The sequence below is a fragment of the Sycon ciliatum genome, chromosome 4, assembly GCF_964019385.1.
Source record: "Sycon ciliatum chromosome 4, ocSycCili1.1, whole genome shotgun sequence".
NCBI lineage: Eukaryota > Metazoa > Porifera > Calcarea > Leucosolenida > Sycettidae > Sycon > Sycon ciliatum.
The window spans coordinates 28791237-28817561 of NC_088646.1; the positions used below are offsets into that span (position 1 = coordinate 28791237).

General features: G+C 49.2%; 2 protein-coding genes across 2 annotated transcripts; one reads left to right on the plus strand and one right to left on the minus strand.

Moving 5' to 3' along the window:
* The first annotated feature begins 709 nt into the window (after positions 1–709).
* Positions 710–2918, plus strand: LOC135815491 (uncharacterized). The gene is made up of 3 exons (XM_065328798.1): positions 710–844; positions 1523–1619; positions 1968–2918. The coding sequence occupies exons 1-3, from the start codon at positions 783–785 to the stop codon at positions 2457–2459; spliced, it is 651 nt and encodes a 216-aa protein (XP_065184870.1). The 5' UTR covers positions 710–782; the 3' UTR covers positions 2460–2918.
* A 186-nt stretch (positions 2919–3104) lies between these two features.
* Positions 3105–26248, minus strand: LOC135815489 (microprocessor complex subunit DGCR8-like). Its single transcript, XM_065328797.1, has 17 exons — positions 26011–26248; positions 23713–24667; positions 22620–22697; positions 20881–21023; positions 19238–19430; positions 18739–18823; positions 13696–13810; positions 13032–13068; positions 11922–12026; positions 10642–10740; positions 9839–9924; positions 8800–8903; positions 7885–7984; positions 6743–6799; positions 6303–6383; positions 4401–4529; positions 3105–3778 (listed from the first exon to the last, which is right to left on the minus strand). Exons 2-17 carry the CDS (start codon positions 24542–24544, stop codon positions 3401–3403), a joined length of 2622 nt encoding a protein of 873 aa, XP_065184869.1. The 5' UTR covers positions 24545–24667; positions 26011–26248; the 3' UTR covers positions 3105–3400.
* Positions 26249–26325: the final 77 nt, after the last annotated feature.

The following is a 26325-nucleotide window of genomic DNA, read 5'->3' on the forward strand; positions in this document are numbered from 1 at the left end:
TGCCGCAACTGGGCCATCGCAGGCCATCGCAGAAGTTGAGCTTGGCTCAACTTTTGCGATGCGATGCGATGCGACAAGCGATTTGGTGTACGATTTTGACCTTTTCTACAGCAAAGTTGTACAAAGGTGCAAGAGTTGCCTATAAATTTTTACAAGTTGTGTCAAACCGCGCGAATATCATGGTGACGTACCCAAATCAGCAAAACTTTGTCGCATCGCTGACTTCTTCTGTGAATGGTATTTTTTTGATTTCGCGAGTTCGCATCGCACGCATCCATCGCAGATCGCGTCGCATCGCGTGTCGCATCGCAAAAAAGCTTCTGTGAATCCCGCTTTAAGGCCGATTCACAATACAACTTTCTGCGACGCGACATGCGACTTGCGACACATGCGACGAGCTGCGACAGCGACACACGGTTCACAATATTCTTCATGTTTGCGACATCCTCATGCACAAGTAGTACTATGCACGTGCACTGCACGTGCACCCAGGGTCGAAACTGTACTCCATTTGTGTATGTCGCGTGTCGCATTTCGCAAAAGTTGAACTTTCTTCAACTTCTGCGACAGGTGCATTGCGACAGCTTGCGACAGGTTGCGACAGCTCGCGACAGGCAGTTTCTTGTCGCAACTGTCGCAAATCGCGTGTCGCGTCGCAGAAAGTTGTATTGTGAATCGGGCTTTACGGTACATTTTTTAATCGATCAAATGCTTTGTTTGTAATAATACGGAAAGAAGTCAACAAGTCAAGACCAGGCCAGGGTGGGTGATTCTCTGCAATAATGGATTTGAAACAGTTTGTTCAGTTTGGACGGAAGATAGTCGCAGTGGGTCGCAATTACGGGTGAGTGGAGTCGTGGCGGCAGTTCTCACCCCGGCCTTGTACTGGGTGGAATGAACGTTTCCGAATCGAATATGCACGAGTAAAGAAGTAGATGCACTAGTGTTAACTTTTGCACCACTACACCTACTAGTATGCTACGCCATACTGGTACTGGGTGATGGTAGTAGTAATACGTACTTCGACGTAAATGTAGGTATCAGAAAGTGATTCGTTTTATGTAATTGTGTTGATGCTTCACAAAATTTGTTATTTTGCCCGTACAAGAGGCTCAAGGAGTTCATTCCTAAAAAAAAGAAAAAAAGGTATCAGTAACTTTTGAGGCAATTTGTCTTTCAGGGGGTAAATGTCTGAATGATTGGCATTGAATCTCATCAAAAAGTCGACAAGATTTTGTTTTATTTCTTTTAGTCGATCCTCACCCGCATACCACCAATAACGAAAGAAGTAGAAACAAACACTGTGTATGCAGTGTATGCGTACAAACACTGTTCACTTTCAATACTCTTCAAACCGAAGATATTTGTACCCTTAGGATGTGTGTGCGTACTCTTGTGTGTGTGTGTGTGTGTGTGTGTGTGTGTGTATGTGAATGTGTGCGTGTGTGTATGTGAGTGTGTGTGTGTATGTGTATGTGAGTGTGTGTATGTGTGTGGGATTTGTTATTGACTGTTGATGCAGAGCACATGCTGCTGAACTTAACAATCCACTGCCAAAAGAGCCGCTTCTGTTCCTAAAGCCCACATCTTCCTACATCGAAGAAGGACAGGCGATAAAGGTGCGTGTGGTACATAGTGACACAATAACACATGGTCACGACATATTGCCTGTGTTTCTTTGTCTAAAGCCTGGTTGTGGCGGCGTATTGGTATCTGTGTTATTAATCTATAGAAAAGAAAAAGGACCAAGGAACTACAAGTTACGCTATAATGTCCACTAACACCACCAGTTACTAAACAATCAGCTCATGCAATAGCATTGCACGACACTGACCGACTTATGTTATTTCTATAACTTAGAACCTTCCGTTGGCGTGCGCATCCAAGATGTGCTAGAACCCTGACTGGTCCCTGTAGTGTGCCTGCATGAATCCCGTCCGCCTGTGTACATCCCCCTTGCCGTTCAGGTTCCGAGACAATGCCAGGAGCTGCACCATGAGGTGGAGCTCGGCGTGGTGATTGGCAAGCGTTGCAGCGGTGTCGACGAGAGCAGCGCGCTGTCCTACGTCGGCGGCTACACGCTTGCACTGGACATGACCGCGCGCGACCTGCAGTCGGCCGCCAAGAAGGCCGGCCTGCCGTGGACGGTGGCCAAGGGCTACGACACGTTCTGCCCCGTCAGCCGCTTCATCAGCTGTAGCGAGTTGCCGCGGCCGGACAGCGCCACGCTCTGGCTGAGCGTGGACGGCCAGCGGCGTCAGCACGGTAACACCAATGACATGATCTTTCCCATCGCAACGCTGCTCTCCTACATCAGCAACATCATGACACTGGAGCCGGGCGACGTCGTCCTGACTGGCACGCCCGAAGGTGTCAGCGCCGTGCAGCCAGGATCTCGTATCGAAGCTGGCCTCGACGGAGTCCTCCAGGTCTCCTTTCCAGTCGAGAAGTCGGCATAGGTTGCCTTACATATGCGTGTAGGAGACAACGGGGTACAAGATAGTGCCAGCCCAGTTGCTTGACAATGACATTCTTCATTTCGTTATTAGCTTCCTGCAAGCTGATGACGTTCATAATTTTTTTATTAGATTAGCCCGCAAGCTGGACTTGATTGGGCATCGTTCGTCTTACTTCCATTCCTTTTATACCACGCATGGGTAGTCTACAAAAGGGATCTTTACTGCTTGTTGAGGGCATTCTGCAACCATTGAGGTCATTTTGTTTTAGCTGACACCTGCCAACTCATTTCCCACTAACAAAGGAAGAAAGGGTTCAGACAGCCACGTACATGTACATACAATGCGTTCAATATTTTTGTGAATTGTCAAACGAAAGCGCACAAATGCATTCTTTACTACCGGTATTTTGTGAAAAGGATCATCAGGGATGGGTAATTGCAGACCGTCCTTTTTACGTGATTTTTTTATCCTAGAATGTTTGATCCAGACGCATGCGCACCCTTCGATGCTTCCGCGAGTGATGTTCCTGGGTCAGAGCTGCACACGAAAATGGGGCCAAAATCGCTGCTGTAGGTGATGCCCCAATTTCCTTTAATTATAATTATCTGGAATGTGACAGTTTGACTCCAAAGGATGGGCAATTAATGAAATAGAACAATTGACAATTCACACATAAACAGGATATGTAGTGAGGGTTAGGATGCAAGGTGGTTAGGAACAGGTCAGAAAATTAATATTAGAAGCAAGCAGAGGTCTCAGGACGGGGAGAAGACTGAGCAAGGAGACCACACAGATGGAAGTTTTAAAAAAAGAAGCAAGGCAGCATATTTACAAACACATGGATGAATGCGTTGGGGGGGGGGGGCACACACACACACACACACACTCACACACACACACACCAACGCCACTCGCGAGCACTCGCTGGCGTTGCAAATGAACTACGGCCTATATGAACGCGGCGGGGACGAATGCCTCCTACTCGGTTGATAGTCTCGGTCTCTTTGGTGATAGTTATCGCCACGGTAACGGTCACTGCGGCTGCCCCGGTCACTACTGCTGTGCGTGCGATGGTGGTGATGGTGCAGCTGCTGGTCATGATCACGTGATGAAGAGTCCAGTGACGAACGAGAGCTTCGCGACGGTGGCGAGTGAGAACGGGGGGCCGGTGGTGATGTGTCACCTTCAACAGACCTATGGCGTTGCGACCCAGGGCTGCTAGAGGGCACCGGTGCCTGCGTGGGGTGGATGGTCGCAGACGATGGCTTGAAATCGTGGAGCTGCCGCACCTTCTTTGGATCCAAAGGCCTGCCCGAATCCTGTGCAAGAGATGAACACCAACAGCAGCAGGAGCAATATGCAAATCAGACGGGATGAGACTAATCGCAGCGAGGACTTCACGTGTTATACACAGCCTGCAGTGGAAACTACAGTTGCGCTTGATGAAATCCGACCCAAAAGTGCACAGCTGGCGCCCGCGACCAGCTCCCATCCTATCATTGAATTCATACATGTGTACACCCAGCACTAGTCACACCACTGCCAGGGCGGCAAGGAGTCAAGGGCCGTGTAAGTCCGGTAGAGCAAATGTGCACTACAGGTTGGAATTCACCTAGCACAACTGCACCAAAAAGCTACTAAAAAAACTATACATGTACACAAGCAGCAACATTTCAATTACCAATCTTGAATGAATACATGTAGAAGACACACCAGGCAGTTTCAGAGTCAATTACTTTTAAAAGTAGCTCAGCAATGTGCACACAGTCAAGATCAGGGAGTAGTAAAAAAGGGGGTTGTAGTCTGCACCACAGCCGAAGAGTGTTGCCATAGACTGCTCCTACACACAACGACACACTGCAAACCCACAGACACGTCTTACAGGCACGCTTTCCTTCACAACTTTAAGGTACTAGAACTTTCCAACAAACAGCTCCCTACCTTGGCTGGGATTAGCTTCCTCATTCGTCGTCGCAGCTCATTCAACACTTCAAAGTTCACGACGTCCTTGGGTTTCAGCTGATTCTGCAGTACATCCTGCATCTCGGCATCCTCAACATCTTCATTTTTCTGAACACACACACACACACACACACACACACACACACACACACACACACACACACACACACACACGGGATACAATGGATACCAATGCATGGTAAAGCGGTAACACACCGTTAACCGTGGTTGGCTATAAAACCCTGCAATCGCCATGCAAAGTGGTCATTGGCTACCCCAGCCATGTACATGTATTGCTTGGAATTAAACTAAGCTAAACTAAACACAGAGGTACTACGGCACTGGGTAGAGATCGCGGGAATCTCACAAAGTCCGGACTTGTTTTTTAAAGATTTCAGAGATGCTTTGACCACACGACAGCATGAGTACAAGAGGCATGACTCTCATCAACTGTCAATAAACGGCATACGGCCCTGAAAAGGGTCTTTCACCAGCGCCAAAAACAAGCAATGATATTAAATAACCGATCCGCCACAACCACTCCTCTTTGGTACCACACATAGGAAGTATGCACGGGCCACCCTGGTTCTAGAGAACACCTGCACTAAAAGACCGCAATGATAGACTGATCCCATGGGTTGTCACTGAAACCAGACTTCACCCGTGGATGGTTTAGAGCCATGCGCGCATTACATCAGCTTGTAATGAGAAAATGAGAACCAAGGTGTCCGCTTCGCAGGTACATTTCCCTAGGCCCGTTTTCACATCCCTTTCATCCCATCCAACCTTCCTGGAAACTCCCCTGACAAGATCAGTATCCATTTACTTTTCGGAGAATCCTTCAAACGAGAGAGCTTGGAAGCTCAGGGCCCTACACTATGCTTTTTTGCCTAGCTCATCATGCATGTTATTAGAAACTTTCTCTTTGCATTCGAGGGTAATACAACACCGTCTACCACCTTGATGACCTAGGCAAAAAAAGCATAGGGATATTATAAATTTTTCATTTCTCCTATTTTTCCAAGACAAAACCTAGGATTCGAACCCGCACTATCGCCCTGCATGCATTCCCCCGATACACTTCGTATACATACTCATTCTTCCAAGTTGCTTCACGTTATGATCTTGCATTTGAAAGCCCCATTTGAATATTGTGGCCAGCTGTCTTTGATGGTACGGTACGGGACAGGTACGGGATGGCGCCAGGCATCGGCGCAAACACACAAACACAGAATTCAAGCTGTGTGGACCCTGGCTAGCGCCAGACGTTACTGAAGTACCGTAAAAGTCCGTAAATAAGTACCTGCCCGAAAGAAATACTCCCTTCATTCTTTTGGCTCTGTCTGTTGAAGTCAAGTCAAGCCCGATAAACATACTGCCCGAAATAAGTACCGGTACGATGCGCACATGCAGCACGTAGCATGTACATCAACATGACAAATGACTTCTCCACTACACACAAGTCAGGTCCGAAAGTTAGTTCGTGCCCGAAAGTCAGTACCCGCCCGAAAGTTAGTACGGGTGTGGTCACTAAATTCGAAAGTAAATACGTACTTATTTACGGACTTTTACGGTAACGTCTTTTGCATAGCTACGGGAATATAAAAGTCTGAATGAATGAACATGCACTGGCCAGTGTGCAGACTGTATAGACCAAGGCAGTACTAAGCAGGCCAGTGTACTACAGACTGTATAGACCAAGGCAGTACTGAGCACTCAAGCAGTAACACTCAACACCTGCACTGGCAGAAATGTGTAGTCACTGTCATGACAACACGTCCTGATAACATTTGACTGCGTCGAGTTCCTTGTCCATTGTTGTTCTCACATTCTGCTGATTGTAATAAAGACTTTGTGTCGAGTAGCATTCAAAACGCTTACCTGCTGGATGATGTTGAACCCTGTCTTGTCACAGTACAGTGCCATCATGGCAGCCCAGGTGAGGACGTGTGGGTGAAGCATCTAAAAACAGCAGCAGCAGCAGCAGTGCACATACAGTAGCCATTCACACATGTGTTTGAATACAGTCAACCAACTGCAACAGACATAAAGCAAATCAATACAGATAGTGATAAGGCAGGGACGGGATGGTACCGTAATAATGCTTTCCCCCGACAAATCACCCGAGACACATCTCGCCAGCAACTCCAGCCCTGTTGTGCATATACCAGTACTAGTGTTGCACTATGCTAGCTACAAGTACAAGGCATAGCCCGAGTCAGGCACGCAAACAAACACACACACACACACAAACACACACAAACACACACACACACACACACACACACACACACTGCAAAGAAACAAGTACATTCGCTCACCTTCAACATCGCCTGTGACGCTACTTGACGACCATTTTTCTTTGACGGACACTTGCCCTGGGCAAAGACAACCATGAACGGAGAGAGAGAGAGAGAGAGAGAGAGAGAGAGAGAGAGAGAGAGAGAGAGAGAGAGAGAGAAAGAGAGAGAGAGAGAAAGAAAAAGAGAAGAGAGAGAGAGAGAGAGAGAGAGAGAGAGAGAGAGAGAGAGAGAGAGAGAGAGCAGAGGATAAAGGGAGGGGAGGTGGGTAAGACGGCATATACAGACACAAGACACGATACACAGCCGAAGGGGAAGACATGACGTGCAGCAGAAGGAACACAATACACAAAACATATGAGCACCCAACATGTCATGTGACATAGCCAAAAAAAGTCACGGTTCGTGTCGGACCCAGTCAGACCGACTTTTTCGCATGGGTAGGAACGCCACCACCTTCAAGGATCAAGGTGCACATGCAGCTCCTAAAGCGGAGGGACTTGAGCAGGTCAGACCCACCACTAATCGTGGTCAAAGACCGAAAATCCCATATCCAAATTTCTAAAGTAACGCCACACGTTTGTCTGACTACATACTCTTCCAATCGGAGTTCATATACTGGAGAGTGGCTACTGTAAGTCTGCAAATTTTCGGCCCATTCAAATTCCGGCCTCCCAGGCATAAAACCCATTTCGGCCGCATTAAATTTTCGGCCTGTACTGCTGCTGCCTGTATACACTGTCACATTGAACCTTGCAAAACAAAATTTCGGCCGCAATAAATTCTCGGCCAAACACGACCAGGCCGAAAATAGCCGAAACTAAATATGCCCCGAATATTTCTCGACTTACAGTATAGGGTTCCATGTAACAAACTCTACCATAACCCAATGCTCCTCTAACAAACTCTACCATTACCCACTGCTCCTGGTTGACACACACGGTTGGCAAATACCAGCCAGCAATACCAGCACTAGTAGCAGTAGCAGCAATAGTACCGCCAGCAGCACTACACCAACCATACTGATAGAGAAGACAGTTCCGTTGAAGATCGTCAAAACTGCCTGCCGAGACATTTCATTGTCATCGACTACACAGATTGAAGTTTGAATGTAACTACAATGTAGCAGATTGAACTTAGTACAGTGATGAACTGTGACCTACCTCCACAGCATGATCGCCGCATGTCATCTTATAGCGGCACGCGCGGCTGTTCAACACCTCCACTTTCAGATCGCACGTCATCGGCTGCGAGTGTTGGTTCCTGTGCACGACCAGCCAAGAGCAGCACACGCACACGCACGCGCGCGCACACACATACACACACACACACACAGAGATCAGTGAAAACAGCCGTGTCCAGTCAACGACGTGCAGATTCATTCACGTTGAAGAGCTAGCATGGAGCCACTCCTCAAAGGACAGAAAATCTACCAGCCTGAGATGCTACTGACAGACGTCACAGCATAGCGTGCATTCAACCAGGACTAAGGTCACGGAAAGCTGGGTTACTGGGGGCACAGTCTTATCTGGAGGGTCAACAGTCTCAGCACAGACGTCATAGCATAGTATGCATTCAACCAGCACTAAGGTCAGGAGAGCTGGGTTACTGGGGGCACCGTCTTATCTGCTGAGTCAACACACCACCACCACTGTCCAGGCAAAGGGGGTCACACCACCACCACTGTCCAGGCAAAGGGGGTCACACCACCACCACTGTTCAGGCAAAGGGGGTCACACCACCACCACTGTCCAGGCAAAGGGGGTCACACCACCACCACTGTCCAGGCAAAGGGGGTCACTCAGTCTCTACCTACATGTACATGTACACTCGGTGGACACTATCAGCAGTAACCAAGTGTGCAGTGACAAAGATACAGAGCTGAAAAATGGCAATACGCGCGAGAGAAAGAGAGAGAGAAAGAGAGAGAGAGAGAGAGAGAGAGAGAGAGAGAGAGAGAGTGAGTGAGAGAGGGTTTGTGGGCACATGTGTGTGTGTGTGTGTGTGTGTGTGTGCGCGTGTGTGTGCGTGTGTGTGCGTGTGTGTTTGTGTGTGCGCGCAACATCATGCTCTCATACCTGCGCAGGCACTCTGCCAAGACCTGAGATGGCCGCGGCATGCCCAGTTCCTGGCACAGCTGGGGGACGCCCGGGTCATCCACCGGCATGTCCTCGAACGCATCCTGTCCACACACGCAGAATACAACATTGCAGGCCAGAAAGTGAGATGCACATACACGATGAGAGCAATCTACTAGCATCAATCATGGCCTGTTGGGAAATCCCTAACAAAATAAGAAAAAGAAAATAATAATCAATCCAGGTTGTAGCAGGTACTGTACACTGTACAGCTGCTCATACTACAGTTGCGTTAGGTGAATTCAGACCCAAAGTGCAAAACCTGCCTTCACCTTGGCCATGTTCCCAATACATCACTGTACTTGTACAACATGTGTACGTCCAGCAGCATTCGTACTGAAGTATCACTTCCGGGGCGTCAAGGACTGGGCAAGTCCAGGGTGCCAAGTATGCACAATGGGTCGGATTTCACCAAACACAACTGTACAAGTGGAAGTACACTGCGATGTCCGGCCTCAGTTCATGCTCAGGCTTGATTGCAAAGCTCACAAAATTCTCCCAGTTGCATTCACACAGTGCTGACAGCTTGTTATGTCATACTGTGATACAATGATGTCATCGTGCACACGTGTCATCCTGACTGTGTCCAGGCCAGGCCACTTTTCAGGACATGTACAGGATTTGTAGGTCTAAACTGAGCAAAGTGTAAAAGAACACACACTAGTACACGCATTGAAAAGTTGCTGGGCAGGGAAAGGTCTATTATGTGCACATGGTGAGGTCGTTACTACCCCCCCCCCCCCCCCCCCCACCTCTCCCTGTAACAGTCCAGCAGATGTCCATTACTACCCCCCCCCCCCCTCTCCCTGTAACAGTCCAGCAGATGTGAGGTGAGAGGACTACACTCATGGACATTGGCACAAGTGCCCAACGCCACGTTTGCCACATTCATATAATCTTCCTATCGCACAAATGTGCATTGCGGAGCTTGAAAAGAACAAACCCCGGGTACACTGGAGAGAAAACAGCGCAGGCTTACGAGACCAGCGGTTTCGGCCTGGCGGGAGTTGCTAGTTTGTAGGCGTTTGGCCACAGTGGGATTGAGGGCTTGCAGTGTCAACTCGGCTGCAAACGAGAGAAAGTGGACACACAGCAAGTCCGTGTAAGTAAAAATTAATACATTTACACTGAGGGAAAATTTGAAAAAATCCGTGGTTATCATGGACATTTGCCGCTGAGCGGGAGATTTGAGAGATTTAATCCACTCGATGAAAATCAGCTCGAGGCCTCGCTTTTCCGCCGAAGATTATAATCATCCGCGGCTTCCACAGAATTTCTTTGAGTTTCCTTGTTTTTTTATTGCATTATGAAGTGGAGCGATACTCTAGAGGCTGTGCTGATGCAGCTCTGGCCCAGGAGCGGGGCTGACAGACTGACAGAAGCGAATGGTGACAAAAATTGCTCGCGTGAGTGAGATTTTTTTCATTGCGCGTATGCAGTGTGGCCGTGATGAAAAGCAGAAAAAATTATTCCCGGTTTATAATCTGAAGATTGTTCCCTCAATGTGACCGGCCCCTTACAGGTGGAATCCTGATAATTCGAACCCCAAAATGCCAGGCAAAAAACTTCTAATTATCCAAACAAGTACATGTAATTTAAACCTTGAATTTGGCACGTCCGCCGAATTAGAAGTCAGAACTTTACCGGCTAGACTAAGAGTTTCCACAGCGGAATTGAAACTAATTGTAGGAAGAAATACGTTGGTGGTGTATGCATGTATTGAATGCTGCACCGGCCAGAATATCCAATTCCATCACCACATCGCCACACACTACCACTTACCGGCCATTTGCTTGGCAATCTTCTTGTTAGTGCCGACGCCGACACCGTACTTCATGCCATTGAGAGTGACTACAACCTGGAACGGAGTTTTCGGATCCTCTGCAACCAGCCGACAATAACGACGACGACAACAACAACAAAATAGTTTTCAAGGAGACAAAAATTAATTACTGTAGTAGACAAAAGAAAAGGACAAGCTCCCAGGCTTTTCACAAGCAACGTTCCGACGTTTTCCCACGAGTACTGCAATGCCTTCTCACCGGGAAATACAGGAAGAAAATAAACTGAACAAGCAGAATGAATTATAAACAGCAGAGAGGTGATACAAGCAGCACAAGGAAGAGCAGCTAGACATAACACAGTAAAGTGTGTAGCATCATACACATACTTCAAGTAGAAGGAATGACAAACGCTTCAAGTGTCAAGAATCCTAGCAAGCGTGCGATGTAATGCAACAACAATAGATTACATCGCAATAATTATTTGTTGACGACCTACCCAACAGCTAAGTGTGAATTCGACTAGGGGTGTTACAAGGGGTTTGTGTGTGAAGTTTCCATGCTAGTTGCGCCACTCATCATTTGCTGGCGCTCCTTACTGCCGCTGCTGCTGCTGCTGCTGCTGCTGCTGCTGTCACTGTTTCGATTTCTACTACATGGTGTTGCATCTACAGTGCTGCTCAATGAAATCCAGTCGGGTCACTCAAGTTTGCGCCTTGCACCATGTCGCAGCCCAGCGTTCGAACGGTCTAGGTCTGTGCAACGCCCGGCGCGTACTGATTGCGTGGCGCGACTGGATTTCATTGAGGAGCACTGTACTTTGTGTCGCTGGTAGTGTTGTATTTGGTGCGATGTCACTCTGTGTTTTCATTCCCTATTTTCGGTCTGAGCAATAGCATCTTCTCATCCTCTTTTAACAGTGCTCTCCTCCATTCTCAACATCATTCTGAAGAGACCAATATGGTCAAAAACGTTAACATTCGTCAGTATCAACTATCAACTCTTGCTTCTGTTGTGCGCCTCGGCTATCTACTGTTGAGTGCGATGGGTTGTCTAGCTGGACTCTGCTGGTGTGCCATCGTGTGCGAATCGAGCTCGGGCTTGATGTCGGTCTGTCTGTCTGTCTGTGTGCATGTGTGCGCGTGTGTGATGGGGGTATGAGTATGTGTGTGTGTGTGTGTGTGTGTGTGTGTGTGTGTGTGTGTGTGTGTGTGTGTGTATGTGTGTGTGTGTGTGTGCAGGTGTGTGTATTAGCAATGTGTACATGCATAGCACACTCACCTAACTCGCCGGACACAAACTCGGGACGAACTCGCAAAATACGTTGGCAGTACTCGTTCAGAACAGACAGCGGAGTCTTCCCAGCAGTGTTAAGTTGGGTGCCACCTGGTATTACACACACGCACGCGTGCACGCGCGCGCGCACACACACACGCACATATACACAAGCACATGCACACACCGCACATGCACACACCGCACATGCACACACACACACACACACACACACACACACACACACACACACACACACACACACACACACACACACACACACACCACACAAGCATGTGCGACAAATAGTGTTGAAAACTGACAAGCCAGCAGCAGCTCCAGCAAGTCCCAAATCCCAAGAAACACTCCAAAGCAGTGTTTGTCTTGCACCTCAAAACGTTCGTTGGGGTCTTTTTAATAATGGCACACGATACAATGCTTCACGCATAGAGGCAGGTCAGACGATACGCTTATCAGCTTGTATGTACTGTGAAACCTGTCTAAGACAACCGCTCAAGGGACCTTCAAAAATGTGGTCTCTGTTACCAAGCGGTCTCCTTATCCAGGGTCATCTGACAGGAATTAGGCAAATACTATCCCTTGAGCACGATGCACAATATCACTTCTGCGACGCGATGAGCGATGAGTGATGCGACCGAGAGTATTTTCTGCAAATGTTTGCATCGAAGAGTGTCGCAGCTCCATCGAAGTTCGCACCGCGGGAAGTTGAGCCAAGTTCAACTTCTGCGACGAGCGATGCGCATCACTTTTTCTTACACGGCAGGCGCATGTGACACAAGTGCTCCGGCTCAATACGGTTTTGGACTGTGCGTGCCCTGCAGGATTGCGCTGCGATGTGTCGTGCATTGTGCATCGAAGACTGTTCGCGCGATGTGAAAATGACTTTTGCTCGACGCTCATCGCACCGCAGAAGTGATATTGTGCATCGCGCTTTAGCCCTAAACGCTAGCATATCAACATACCGAAGGCCACAGACCAAAGAAGATCAGTACTGTATTTCAAGGGTCTAGTAGTCGTATAATAGTAGCTAGCCCAATGGCGAGTGCACTAGCACGCTTTAATGCGGTGAACACAGCCCCCCAATAACGCACAAACCTTTGCGGCCAATCTTGAAAAAGAGAGACCCATCCGCCTAGAAGCCACACAAGGAAAAAAAAACAGAGAAGGAAAATCAGCGAGCCACAGAGTTGAATGCCACACAGCAAGTGGATAGAGGGGAGGTGGCAGCTGCAATGTTCTACGGCGAAAAGGAGATAATAATAATAATCAACGCAATAAATAGAGTAAGCTGCGGGTCATTTTTATCTCCACGTAAGCTTAATAATATTAATAATAATAATAATACCACAGCACGCGTACAAAGGCCAAAGAACAATGCATGAGAATACACTGAAATTAAGCCAAGTCCGCTTCTGTCTCCAGTCAACAAAAACTCATCCATAAACAATGTCTGATCTCCATTTCGACTTGTCTGCAGCAAATGCTCGTGCTCCTTCTAGGTCGATAGGTGCGGCTATAACAATGTTGGGGGGGGGGGGGGGGGGGTAAAAAGAACAAGTTTTACTTCTGAAGCGCGCTGGTCGGTGAGCTGACAAGACGCGGGTACATTGAGGCCCTGATTAAGCAAAGTGGTGCTCATTCACGCTGCACAAGCCCGAGGGTCCTGGCCAAACATACCCCACCATACACACAGGATAGCAGGGAGTCCTGGTCAAACACATCACACCATATACACACAGGATGACCTTGCGCCATGTACCTGCACTTCTCCCAACGCCCAGCTGTTAGCTTCTTTCTGAGCGGCAAGTCTCGCCTCGAGCTTCTCTTCGTCTAGCTCGCCAATGTCCTGCTTTTCTTCAGGTTTAGACATGAGGCTAGCCATAGGGCAACAACACAAAACAGCATGAGAGCCAAGCACCAACGATTCACTGACGGTTCGCCAACTAATGTTCCCACGCATGACAAACATACCCGTACTATTATGATCACATGTGCTGTCATATTGCTGTGTAATCAACCGTTGAGACTACCGTGAAGCAGCAGTGCGAATCATACACAATACAAACGGCAATGTGACATCTCGTCTCCAGGAGGCGGTTGCACCGTATACCCTGGTGTGGCTCTGACCTCAGAAAATATGTTACGCATGTGTGTACAGACAGTTTGAGTGCACGCTGTCTATACAGTATGCATACACCGCGTATGGACAACGTGCATACACAGTGTATGGACAGCATCCATACACCGTGTATTGACAGCATCCATACACAGTGTATGGACAGCATCCATACACCGTGTATGGACAGCATGCATACACAGTGTATGGACAGCATGCATACACCGTGTATGGACAGCATGCACATACAGTGCATGGACAGCATGCACATACAGTGTATGGACAGCGTGCACACACAGTGTAGGCACAGACAAGCATGATTGTATAGATATTGGCAGCAACAAATCTCAAACCAAAGTTTTATACGAGTAAGTCTTAGAAATGCATGTCCAGCGCTGGGGCTTCTGATCTCGTGCTGATCCCCAGTAGATGTGATTTCTGTGGCTAGAAGCGGATGCGCAAAGATTCTCCCCACAGGTGAAGGCGATCGAGAACCCCCTGGAGCCTGTATCCGGGGTTTTCAGGAACATCAGTTGGTAGTACGAGGTGGTACAGGGTAGTGACATCGGCGTGCGTGCTCAGCTTTGTAATAATCATAATGGGAGAACCCCGACACAAGCTCAATTCACACAGTCATTTCTCTTTTGACTGACCGGTTTCATCTTATGGTGAAGAATCATCAGAGTGAAGAAGGAGAAATGAAAATACAATGAAAATACATGCTATTATAGTAGGGCCAACTCGCTCGGCCAAAACTATCTATAACACAAGTGGACCCATCAAAGCCGCTGGGAGCCCAACAAGGCACAGGGGGGGGGTAATTGAATTTGTGTTTGTGAAAGCATGCAGATGTGTTGGATGCCGTGCTTGGACCAGGCGCGTGCGCCGGTGCCCTTCAAGGGGGGGGGGGGGTTCCGGGGGACCTCCCCGGGAAAATTTTTCAAAAAATGAAGCAAAATCCTGCATTTTGAGCGAAACAAGGGGGGTTCCGGGCACCCAGGAAACCATACGGGGCACGCGCCTGTTGACTATAGTACATGTATAATAATTATAGCATAATACACGGGAAATGTTGGCAGTGTCCAAATTAATAACCCCTACCCCTGTGCCTCTTTGGGCTCCCAGCGGCTTTGATGGGTCCACTTGTGTTATAGGTAGTTTTGGCCGAGCGAGTTGGCCCTACTATAATAGCATGTATTTTCATTTCTCCTTCTTCACTCTGATGATTCTTCACCATAAGATGAAACCGGTCAGTCAAAAGAGAAATGACTTTGTGTGAATTGAGCTTGTGTCGGGGGTTCTCCCATTATAATTATTCAGTTCCGTTATAGACCTCCCTCAAGCGTAATAAACCCTTTGGTATGGACTCCGCAAAGGCAAAACTTGGAATGGGCCGACAAAAGCTCGCTGCAGACGGCTCTCCACGCCCGCCGAAACGCCCCAGATCTCCTGCTGCTGACGTGATTATTGATGGTGTCAACGATGATGACTCCCCTCCTTCTACGCTCCTGTTTGGTGCCACACCTCTGCCGGACGCCGAATTAGTCATCAACGAACAAGGCAAATTGAATAGAATAAAGATTCAGTCTACCAGCCAAGTTTTCGAGCAGTACATTATGAACAAGTTCTCCAAACTTTCTGAAAAAGCTATGCTTCATGAATGCACCGAATATGCTAACACCAGCATGGCTAACTATCAGCAGAAAATTGATCGTGCCAATACAATCAATAAGGAAGCTAAGGGGTCGTCGCAAAAGTTTTCTGTCGTCCCTGAAACGAACATCGTTCATTTCGTACTTGGACCCCCTCCCCTCCCTCTGAAACGAACACAGCTTGCTATGCTGGACGACGAAAATCGCATGCATGTACATGTCATATGCACAGTGTCGGTCGACTTGCGATTTTGGCTCGCACCCCCTCCCCCCCAAACGAATCATGTTCGTTTCAGGGACGACAAAAAACTTTTGCGACGACCCCTAAGAGAGACATGGATGATGTGGTAACTACTCTCATGGACGACAAACAAGGCGCAGACTTTGCCAACATGATATTATACCGTAACGACTATCTACAAAACTTGAAATGTGCCAGCAGCATAGTCAAGAATCTACGTCTCTCTAAGATTGCCAAAAGGAAAACGCCACCAAAACAACTGGTCAATGTCATGGACCCCGTAATGTTCGGAGGTATCCCAGTTGCGAAGACTGAGACCCTTAAACTCCTGGGGGTCTCATTAGATGCCAAGCTGTCATTCCGCAACCACCTCCACACCGTTGCAGTCCGTGCAAGCCAACGGCTGGGATTTCTCCGACGAGCTGCCCACGTCCTGCCACGGGGCGGCCGCCTTAGGGCGCCTGGCTATGTACAAGGGATTCGTACACCCAGTCCTCGAGTATGCTCCATTGGTCTGGATGGGTGCCTGCCAGACCCACATCGATCAGCTAGATCGAGTCCGGAGGAGGGCTCTGGACATCATCGGCCTAACTTAGGCACCCTCCTGGACTCCCTTAGTCTGCGCCGCTCGGTTGCTGGCCTCACATACCTCTACAAGCTACACTTCACTGATGGCCCAGCGTAACTTACCGCAATGATTCCACCTCCGGAACCCCACGGCTTAAAGGGGAAGTATACCCTAAAATCAAATTTTCACCAGTTGTAGTCTTCGGGGTGCTGAGTCGAATGGTCTTGGTCCGAGGAAGCTGAGACGCTCCCTTCCTCCTTTATTCCCAATCGAACTCGCGCACTTCCACCGAAACTGGGTGACTGCGCCCTACTAGATGGGGATTTGTATGCAAAATGTCACTAAAAGCGCCATTTCGTTCTTATAAAAGCACGGATGACCGCGATTGGCCCATATGTTGTAGTCTTTTGGACGCTGAGTCGACTGGTTTTGGTCCGAAAAGGCTGCGATGCAGCGTTCCTCCTTTATTCCCAATCGAACATGGTTGAACAAGCGGTCACGTGCTCCTGCGTACACCAGTCACCTGGTCACCGTGCCTGCAGGGTACAACTTACTAGCCTGTTTGACCTTTTTTGGGTGCAGTCCTGTCACTCGAGTTGAACTCGAGTTGAACCTTGGTGTGAAAGTTGTCGCCTGCTGGCTCGGTGACCAGGTGATTTGGGCACCCAGGAGCACGTGACCGCTTGTTCAACCATGTTCGATTGGGAATAAAGGAGGAACGCTGCATCGCAGCCTTTTCGGACCAAAACCAGTCGACTCAGCGTCCAAAAGACTACAACATATGGGCCAATCGCGGTCATCCGTGCTTTTATAAGAACGAAATGGCGCTTTTAGTGACATTTTGCATACAAATCCCCATCTAGTAGGGCGCAGTCACCCAGTTTCGGTGGAAGTGCGCGGGTTCGATTGGGAAAAAAGAAGGAAGGGAGCGTCGCAGCTTCCTCGGACCAAGACCATTCGACTCAGCACCCAGAAGACTACAACTGGTGAAAATTTGATTTTAGGGTATACTTCCCCTTTAATCCCAAAACCAGACGACAACTCGACACCAGCCGGCACCCTGCCTACCTGAAGCTTGATCTCCCACACAATGCCCCCCCCCAACTATATCCGCCAGTCATTTCCATTCTGCCTCGTGGAAGTGTGGAACAGTCTTCCAGCAGAGATGCTCACCAACATCCAGGACAAGAAAATGCAGGCATTCAAAGCGAATGTGCACAGGCATTTGCGCCACAAACCCAGTGGCGGCATTTCTCCTTGGAGATCCAGCGTATTACTGCCCTATGTCATGAAAGAGCATACTGGAGGCGGGTCAACACCTCAGGAGCAGTACTTTGGTCTGAAGCTCTGTCGTGCAAGGATGGTAATAGAGTGTGCATTCGGCCGCCTGAAGGCACGATTTGGTATCCTAAAGCGCTCAATGGATATTAGCAAGGATGATCTGCCTTTCGTTATCTACGCATGCTTTGTTATGCACAACTTTTGTGAATTGAACGGCGAGAGCAATGTTGAGGAGCAAGTGCACTCGACGATTGAGTATGATCATCAATTTCAGCCATCCACTCTGGCCCAAACTGGCTTTGGGCAGCTGACAACAACTAGCGCCGCTGATAATACTGAGCATATAACGTTCTCTCCCCTCCCTCCCTCTCTCTCTCTCCTGGCAAGACTGTCACGGGACCTACATCAGCTGAAGCTTGATCAATCTATAGCCCCTCAATTTCAAATATCTTCCTTTAACAATTAAAATTCTACTCCTTGTACATTTTAAAAATGTTTTTTTATTGTAGAAAAGAAAAAGGACCAAGGAACTACAAGTTACGCTATAATGTCCACTAACACCACCGGTTACTAAACAATCAGCTCATGCGATAACATTGTACGACGCTGACCGACGGCACTTGCATTTTTTTAATCTTCTCTCTCCCGTTTTATGTTGCATTTTCAGATGCTCTTTAATACAAGACTATCATTCATAGTGTACCCCCTTGGCCCGCACAGTCCATGTTGATTCCGACACCGGAATGGTCGGAGGAGTGCACTGCGCCTGACCGGCACAGCTCTTGCAGCACCTACTACTACTTTGGTCCTTTCGTATTTGTCGTTGTCTCTTTCTTTATGCCGATTATTTTGTAGGGATGTATGTATGTATTCTTTATCTTACTGTACTGGATGTGCACATAGTATAAAAAAATAAATAATAAAATGCCGTGTAGATCACTTACTAGCGACAATGACGGCAGTAGCAGTGGCTTTCAGTCTTGGAAATCTCCCACCGGTGGCTCAAGTAGTCAACAAACTTCTCCTGTTCTGCACATGCACAAGCACATGCACGCGCGCGCACGCGCGCGCACACACACACATACACACACACACACACACACGCACACACACACGCACACATCATGCGTACACACGCACGCGCACATGCACGCACGCACACACACACGCACACACACACACACACACACACACACACACACACACACACACACACACACACACACACAAGAATAAAAACGATCACAAGGTGAGAAGGAACAATGAATAACAACTGGGAATGCATTCAGTGCATGCAGAAGATTGACACGGTTGATGCTACTAGAATGTCCACACACTACGAACAGGAACAGGATGCAACGGATATTGTTGCCTGACTACAAGTACTTGTGCAGAGGCATATTATCAAAAATGTATGGCAACAGCCAAGCCTACAGCACTTACTTATTGTCGGCACAGCGACTGCCTCTTCATCTTCTTTAGGTAGTGGAATGCCTGAGCCTTTAGCTTCTGCTTTCATTTCCTCCTTCTGAGCCTCGACAAGCTTCGGGTCTGGAAAATTGAGTGCTTTTTTCTCCTCATTGTCTGCCAAACCTTGCATTAGGCACGGAATTGCGCATACAGGAACCTCATGTTTCTACAGACAAAAGATCACAAATTATCCGGACAGGGTATTTTAGTGACTCCAGAATGCAAAACCAGGGAAGATGAAATACGCACAAAAGACACAACCCTGTTATAACGGAGAGAGAGAGAGAGAGAGTGCGCGTGTGTGTGTGTGTGTGTGTGTGTGTGTGTGTGTGTGTGGTGTGCGCGCGCGAGCGCGTGCATGTGTGTGTGTGTGTGTGTGCGTGTGTGTGTGTGTGTGTGTGTGTGTGTGCGTGCGTGCGCGTGCTTGCATGCCTGCTCGAGCCGCTGCAAATCTGGGGCGATTTCGGCTGCAAAGCGACGAGTTAACTATGACTGTGCTCCAAATTGAGATAGGGTACAACTATATTAGTGCACAATTATGTGCCTTCCTTGTCTCAAGACCTGGCCATGGGGTGCAAGACCAGGACATTTGTCCCACGGAAGCCAAAGTTGTCAATCCTTAGTAAGTTAGTGGTGTTCCTTACACACTATCTAGTATTGTCAGTGGAAAGTGCAGGTGCATTGTGGATTTGTGCTGCAGCACTGTGCTGCACGGCAACAACATACTGGTAATTGTGTTTAGCCCTCTGCTCTTAGCCACCATCCCACAGTGGCTGCCTGCTTGCCTAGACCTACCGCTACGCACAAAAGTAGGCACAGTCGATGCCTATCCTGATGCCTAACCAGGCAAACATACACCATAGCACACGTACACTCCCATCTCTCTTATCCGGAGTGCCTCACAGTTACGGCCACATCATTGTCTGCTCTATGGCAGTATGGGGCACTCTGTGAACTTTAGTTGAAATATTACTACTTTTGCCAATTATTGGGAAAATAGTGACGTTGTACGCCAGATCTCGGGCCCTTCCTCATTACATTGGAACGTATGCGATTCAGAGTTACGGACATTTCAAACTATATCACTGTTATCAAGAGTATGTACTGTAAAAGCCATTATTCTAACGTTAGAATTAGCACTTCGTTATAAATATGGCTTTTACAGTAAGCCCCCAAGAGTGTGCAACTCTGTATATGGGGTCTCTGAAGGCGAAAACTCATATCACGTGTCTCAGGTACGTTTCGTACTACGTACGACTGAGGATAGCGTGCGCGCAATCCGAAAATCTGCCATGATTTATGCTGGCGAGTTGCATACGCGCAGTGAGTTTCTGCCAGGGAGTGCTTTTATTATTACTCCGCTGCTCGCTAAAAACGGGCTGGAAGCGTACAACTGGGGCACAACACCACGTGATGTGAGTTTTCGCCGTTGGTGAACCCCATAGAAAGGGTATCAGGAGTTGCACACTCTTGGGGGGCTTATATACTCTTGCTGCTATGCTTAGCGCCCGGTCCCAGAGCCCGATCGCCCGGATAAGAGAGATATGAGCGCAATAGGACACAACGTCACTGTTGTCTTCACGACAATATCGTTGCTCCAGTACAGGCATACATACCCGAGCGCTGTGATCGCCCAAATAGTACGGACGTGCCCACGTGCAGACTCTACTGGCGCGGTCCATGTAGATCGTGCCACCGCTTTCATGATTGATGAGTACCCAGTTCTCAGGCAGTGGCAACTGGTAGTCGCTGTGCTGGTCTGCGTGTGTACATAACAGATAACAGCATGCAACAAAGACAGGCACATGTACAGGTACGTGCAGTGTTCACGGGGAAATCAGACACGCACGCACATCCACATACACACACTGCCCCCCCCCCCCACAACATATGCACACACACACACACACACACACACACACACACACACACACACACACACGCGCGCGCGCGCGCACACATACGCACCACCAACATACGCATGTATGCACGCACCACCTCCATCACATAAAATAAATTGCCATGAAGCAGGCTGCTGACCTTTGGCACTTTTTGACAACTAGCCAAAGATGACCTTGTTCTGGGCTGGCTTTATTGGGTACAAATACACTATAATTACACAGCACAGCCATGCGCCCGCACAGCCATGCGCCCGCACAGCCATGCGCCCGCACAGCCATGCGCCCGCACAGCCATGCGCCCGCGCAGCCATGCACCCGCACAGCCATGCGCCCGCACAGCCATGCGCCCGCACAGCCATGCGCCCGCACAGCCATGCGCCCGCACAGCCATACACCCGCACAGCCATGCACCCGCTCAGCCATGCACCCGCACAGCCATACACCCGCACAGCCATGCGCCCGCGCAGCCATGCACCCGCACAGCCATACACCCGCACAGCCATGCGCCCGCACAGCCATGCGCCCGCACAGCCATGCGCCCGCACAGCCATGCGCCCGCACAGCCATGCGCCCGCTCAGCCATGCACCCGCACAGCCATACACCCGCACAGCCATGCGCCCGCGCAGCCATGCACCCGCACAGCCATACACCCGCACAGCCATGCGCCCGCACAGCCATGCGCCCGCACAGCCATGCGCCCGCACAGCCATGCGCCCGCACAGCCATGCGCCCGCACAGCCATGCGCCCGCACAGCCATGCACCCGCACAGCCATACACCCGCACAGCCATCCGCCCGCACAGCCATGCGCCCGCACAGCCATGCGCCCGCACAGCCATGCGCCCGCACAGCCATGCGCCCGCACAGCCATGCACCCGCACAGCCATGCGCCCGCACAGCCATGCGCCCGCACAGCCATACACCCGCACAGCCATGCACCCGCACAGCCATGCGCCCGCACAGCCATGCGCCCACACAGCCATGCACCCACACAGCCATGCACCACCGTGACCCGCACAGCCATGCACCACCGTGACCCGCACAGCCATGCACCCACACAGCCATGCACCCACACAGCCATGCACCCACACAGCCATGCACCCACACAGCCATGCACCACCGTGACCCGCACAGCCATACACCACCGTGATCCGCACAGCCATACACCCATACAGTCAATTTGCACCCCTGTCCTCAGTCTCGGCGGCAATATTTTGTTACAAAATTACGTGGGAGTTCCTCTGCATCCACCAGTAGTACAGTGCTGGCAACTGAAATCCGACCCCCTGAGAGAATCCGACCCCTGAGCGGTGTGCTCACATCGCAAAGACCCGACACGGGATAGCAAAACTACGAAATTGAGACCGCTAGAATGTGAACGCATCTCTAAGGGGTCGGATTTCAGTTGGCAGCAGTGTAGCTATGAACTCACTACATGTGTACCTGGTACTTACTATTGACTATGCGATTGACGTTGTAAGTGACAGGACCAATCTGTGCATGCGACTCAGTCTCTTCCTTCCATACATCAGCTACAAGCCAGTACAGGTAGATTAAACACAGAGACGCACAGACATAGGCAAACGCACGCACGAGCACACACACATATACACGCAGACACGTCCAGACAAACACACACACACACACACACACACACACACACACACACACACATACACACACACAAACACACACACACGCACATCACACACACACACACACCTTTGACCTTTGACGCCCATCGCCGGAGGCGATGATAGCAATGCTACGGCAGAAGCCATAGCAACTTGTGCTGGGATTACACCATTCAACAGCTTGCAAGGCTGAAGAATTGACCGTCACTATTCAGCCTGGTCTACACCATACAGCTATTTGGAGTGACATTTTCTGGCCAGTGAATCCCTATTTTTGGTCTTTTCCTTTTTTTTTTTTTTTTTTTTTTTTCCCGCACACACATCACACCACATACTCCGGCATGCACTGGCTGTTGGTAACCACCCAGGAGAAAGAAAAGTCAGGAAGAGTCTGAGAAAGAGAAGAAAGACGTGTGTGACCATAATCGTCGGGAATCGAACCCGCAATCTATCGATTGGAAATCGCTGCACATACCACTGCACCATATGGGACACACACACACACACACACACACACACACACGCACACATAAATACACAAACACACACACACATACACACGCACACAACGCACACACACGCAAACACACACGCAAAACACACACACATACACACACATACACACACACCACACACATACATACATACACACGCACATGCTCACAGAGATGAATGCGTATACGTATCACACGCGCACAGACACACATCAAACTGATATAATTATGGGCTCAGCTTCCATTATTCTCCCTAGCCAGTCCTATTACGGGTATTACCAACAACAGCCCAGCACACAGTTATAATAAACCAAACTGTTCTGCAGCTCAACCTCACAGAGAAAGCAGAAAGACTCGTGTCAAGTGAACAACAAACTGATGCAAAGCACACAGCAGGAAAGTGACTGCTAACCACCTACCCATGACGACTTCCTGGCGAATAAAGTAGCCCGACTTGACTGACTTGGTGACACGCGTTGCGCTATCACCGTCCGCTGCAGCTCCTGACCCGTTGCCAGGACTACCGTGCTGAACGGGACATTGTCCTGAGCGTGCCTGTGCATCACGCGCTCCATCGTCCGGCTCAGCTTTGATTTCTCGATCGGCAGCCACGCCAGGATCATCCTGTGTTGCCGTATCCGTATTGGGCGTGGACTGCGACGCCGCTGACACACTGCCAGCCTTGCCTTCAGTGTCCATCTGCTCCACGTCATCACCGTCTTCGTCATCAGAGGATACGTCCTCGACACCGCCGAGCACCGGTGCAGCTGCAGCAGTCTCGCCGCTTAGGGAAGGCTTCTTTGCGACTGGCGTGTCCTCTTCGTTGTCTGAGATTGCTGCACTGTGCGAACGCTTGGTCGGCGCGGGCGAGACTGGTAAGACGGGAGTGGCATCAGTCGGCAGAGCGGTTGAACAGCTCGGCGACACAAGGCCCACCGAGCTTACAGGGCTCGCAGGGCCAGGACTAGCAATGGTGATGGACGTGGCTGTCGCCGTGTCAACAGTAAGGGAGCTACGACCTGATCCAGGTGCACATGGTGGTGCCTCACTGTCGCTACTGGAGCATTCACCCTCATCAGACGGACAGTCGCTGATGGGACTGGACGCTGACGCGCCCGCATCCACCACCAGTGGCGCTTGCGCAGCATCCTGGCACGTATCGCCATCACCAGGGGATTTGCTCAGCACGGCTACCTCCTCATCACGTGCCTCGCCGGCAGCCAAGCCTACTCCTTCGTCAATTTTCTCCATGTCAATATCCCCTACCGGCCACAACCCCAACTGTTGACAAACGTGTACACTTCACAACCTTCGACTAGGCATGAAGAACGCACTGCTCATGAGTTATGTCCAGAAGTGCTGGCAAGTAGAACCCTACATGAAAATGTGACCAGAAGAATACAAGACGAAGAAATAAATTACTGTACTCGTACAAAAGCAGCAGCAGCAACAAACAATCAGAAAGACAATAGACAATAACCACAGACAGCAAGCAACAGACAACAGCACCAGCAAATACAACAGCAGCGACAACAAAAGGCAGAGAGAGACAGAGAGAGAGAGAGAGAGAGAGAGAGAGAGAGAGAGAGAGAGAGAGAGAGAGAGAGAGAGAGAGAGAGAGAGAGAGAGAGAGAGAGAGAGAGAGAGAGAGAGAGAGAGAGAGAGAGGGAGGGAGGGAGGGAGGGAGGGAGGGAAGGAGAGAGGAGAGAGAGAGAGAGAGAGAGAGAGAGAGAGAGAGAGAGAGAGAGAGAGAGAGAGAGAGAGAGAGAGAGAGAGAGACAGAGAGAGACAGAGAGAGACAGAGAGAGACAGAGAGAGACAGAGAGAGAGACAGAGAGAGAGACAGAGAGAGACAGAGTGGAAACCTAGAACTATCATCTTCTGTAACTGACAATACAGTGTAATTCAAAGGAAAGGAAAGATAGTTACCAGTGTTCTGTACACGGAAAGACGTTTTGACAGCCGCATATCTCCGCAAACAGATACGTCCGTGCACGATCACCAGTTTTCACAAGCACAGTTTAACGTTAGTTCGTTGTCTTCCCATTTCTTTCCAGTGCGGTCAGAAGTGAAATGAATAAAAGAATTTGCCAAAAAGTCCACATTTGCTCTGAAACTCATTTTAGTTTTATTTCGTTCTTGTCCTGAGACACACTCCTATTCCTTTCACAAAAGAGAACAGGTCTGATTATCATGAGAAAATGCAGCACAATAGACTTGCATAGTATAATTCAAATCTAACACGACCGGGCTTTTGCGGCTGCCGCTACTTCCTCTGGAACGCACGCAATAATTACTTGCCCTGCCTCATTTTCCCCACCTCCAAGGAAGTGATTCTGGCCCTATCTGTGTGTGTATATGCGTGCGCGTGTGTGTACATGGTGTGTGTGTGTCTGTGTGTGTGTCTGTGCGTGTGCGTGTGTGTGTGTGTGTGTGTGTGTGTGTGTGTGGTGTGTGTAGTGTGGTGTGTGTGTGTGTGTGTGTGTGTGTGTGTGTGTGTGTGTGTGTGTGTGTGTGTGTGTGTGTGTGTGTGTGTGTGTGTGTGTGTGTGTGTGTGTGTGCGTACTTAGAAGTGGTGCTCAACTTCTCTCTCTTGGACAATGCCAAAAACAATGTTACAATAAACATTGACACCAATGGTTTACAGAGAATGGGAAATAACATCAACACGCCATAGCTCGGAATATTCTGATTTGAAGATTGGAAATAACACTAACCCTCGGCGGAAGCAGCTCAACTTTGAAAACAATCACTTCTTCAAGCAGAGGGAGAACGTATTCTAGCAACAACAAGAGCTGAATTTGTACAGTAGGCGTTGGTACTACACGTTGCTACAACCAATATGACATTGTAATAAGGACTCCTACCACCAGCCCCAACTCCAAGTGGTATTGTAGTTCTTCGAATTAATTTTATATCTTCCTTCTAGAAGTAGAAGCATCCATTTACCATGTTTACTGTGCAGAAATTTAAAAAATAATTGTGCATCATGCATGCCATGGTGACGCATATATCTCGCATTCTGAGTGCAA

Excerpts from the sequence above, each read along its gene's own strand:
- LOC135815489 (XM_065328797.1), bottom strand. The coding sequence starts at position 24,544 with ATGGAGAAAATTGACGAAGGAGTAGGCTTGGCTGCCGGCGAGGCACGT. Across the intron at positions 13,069-13,695 it reads GGGCGTTGGGAGAAGTGCAG|GCGGATGGGTCTCTCTTTTT; the intron begins GTACATGGCGCA and ends TGTGGCTTCTAG. Across the intron at positions 4,530-6,302 it reads GGTTCAACATCATCCAGCAG|AAAAATGAAGATGTTGAGGA; the intron begins GTAAGCGTTTTG and ends GTGTGTGTTCAG.
- LOC135815491 (XM_065328798.1), top strand. The coding sequence starts at position 783 with ATGGATTTGAAACAGTTTGTTCAGTTTGGACGGAAGATAGTCGCAGTG. Across the intron at positions 845-1,522 it reads GCAGTGGGTCGCAATTACGG|AGCACATGCTGCTGAACTTA; the intron begins GTGAGTGGAGTC and ends CTGTTGATGCAG. Across the intron at positions 1,620-1,967 it reads AAGAAGGACAGGCGATAAAG|GTTCCGAGACAATGCCAGGA; the intron begins GTGCGTGTGGTA and ends CTTGCCGTTCAG.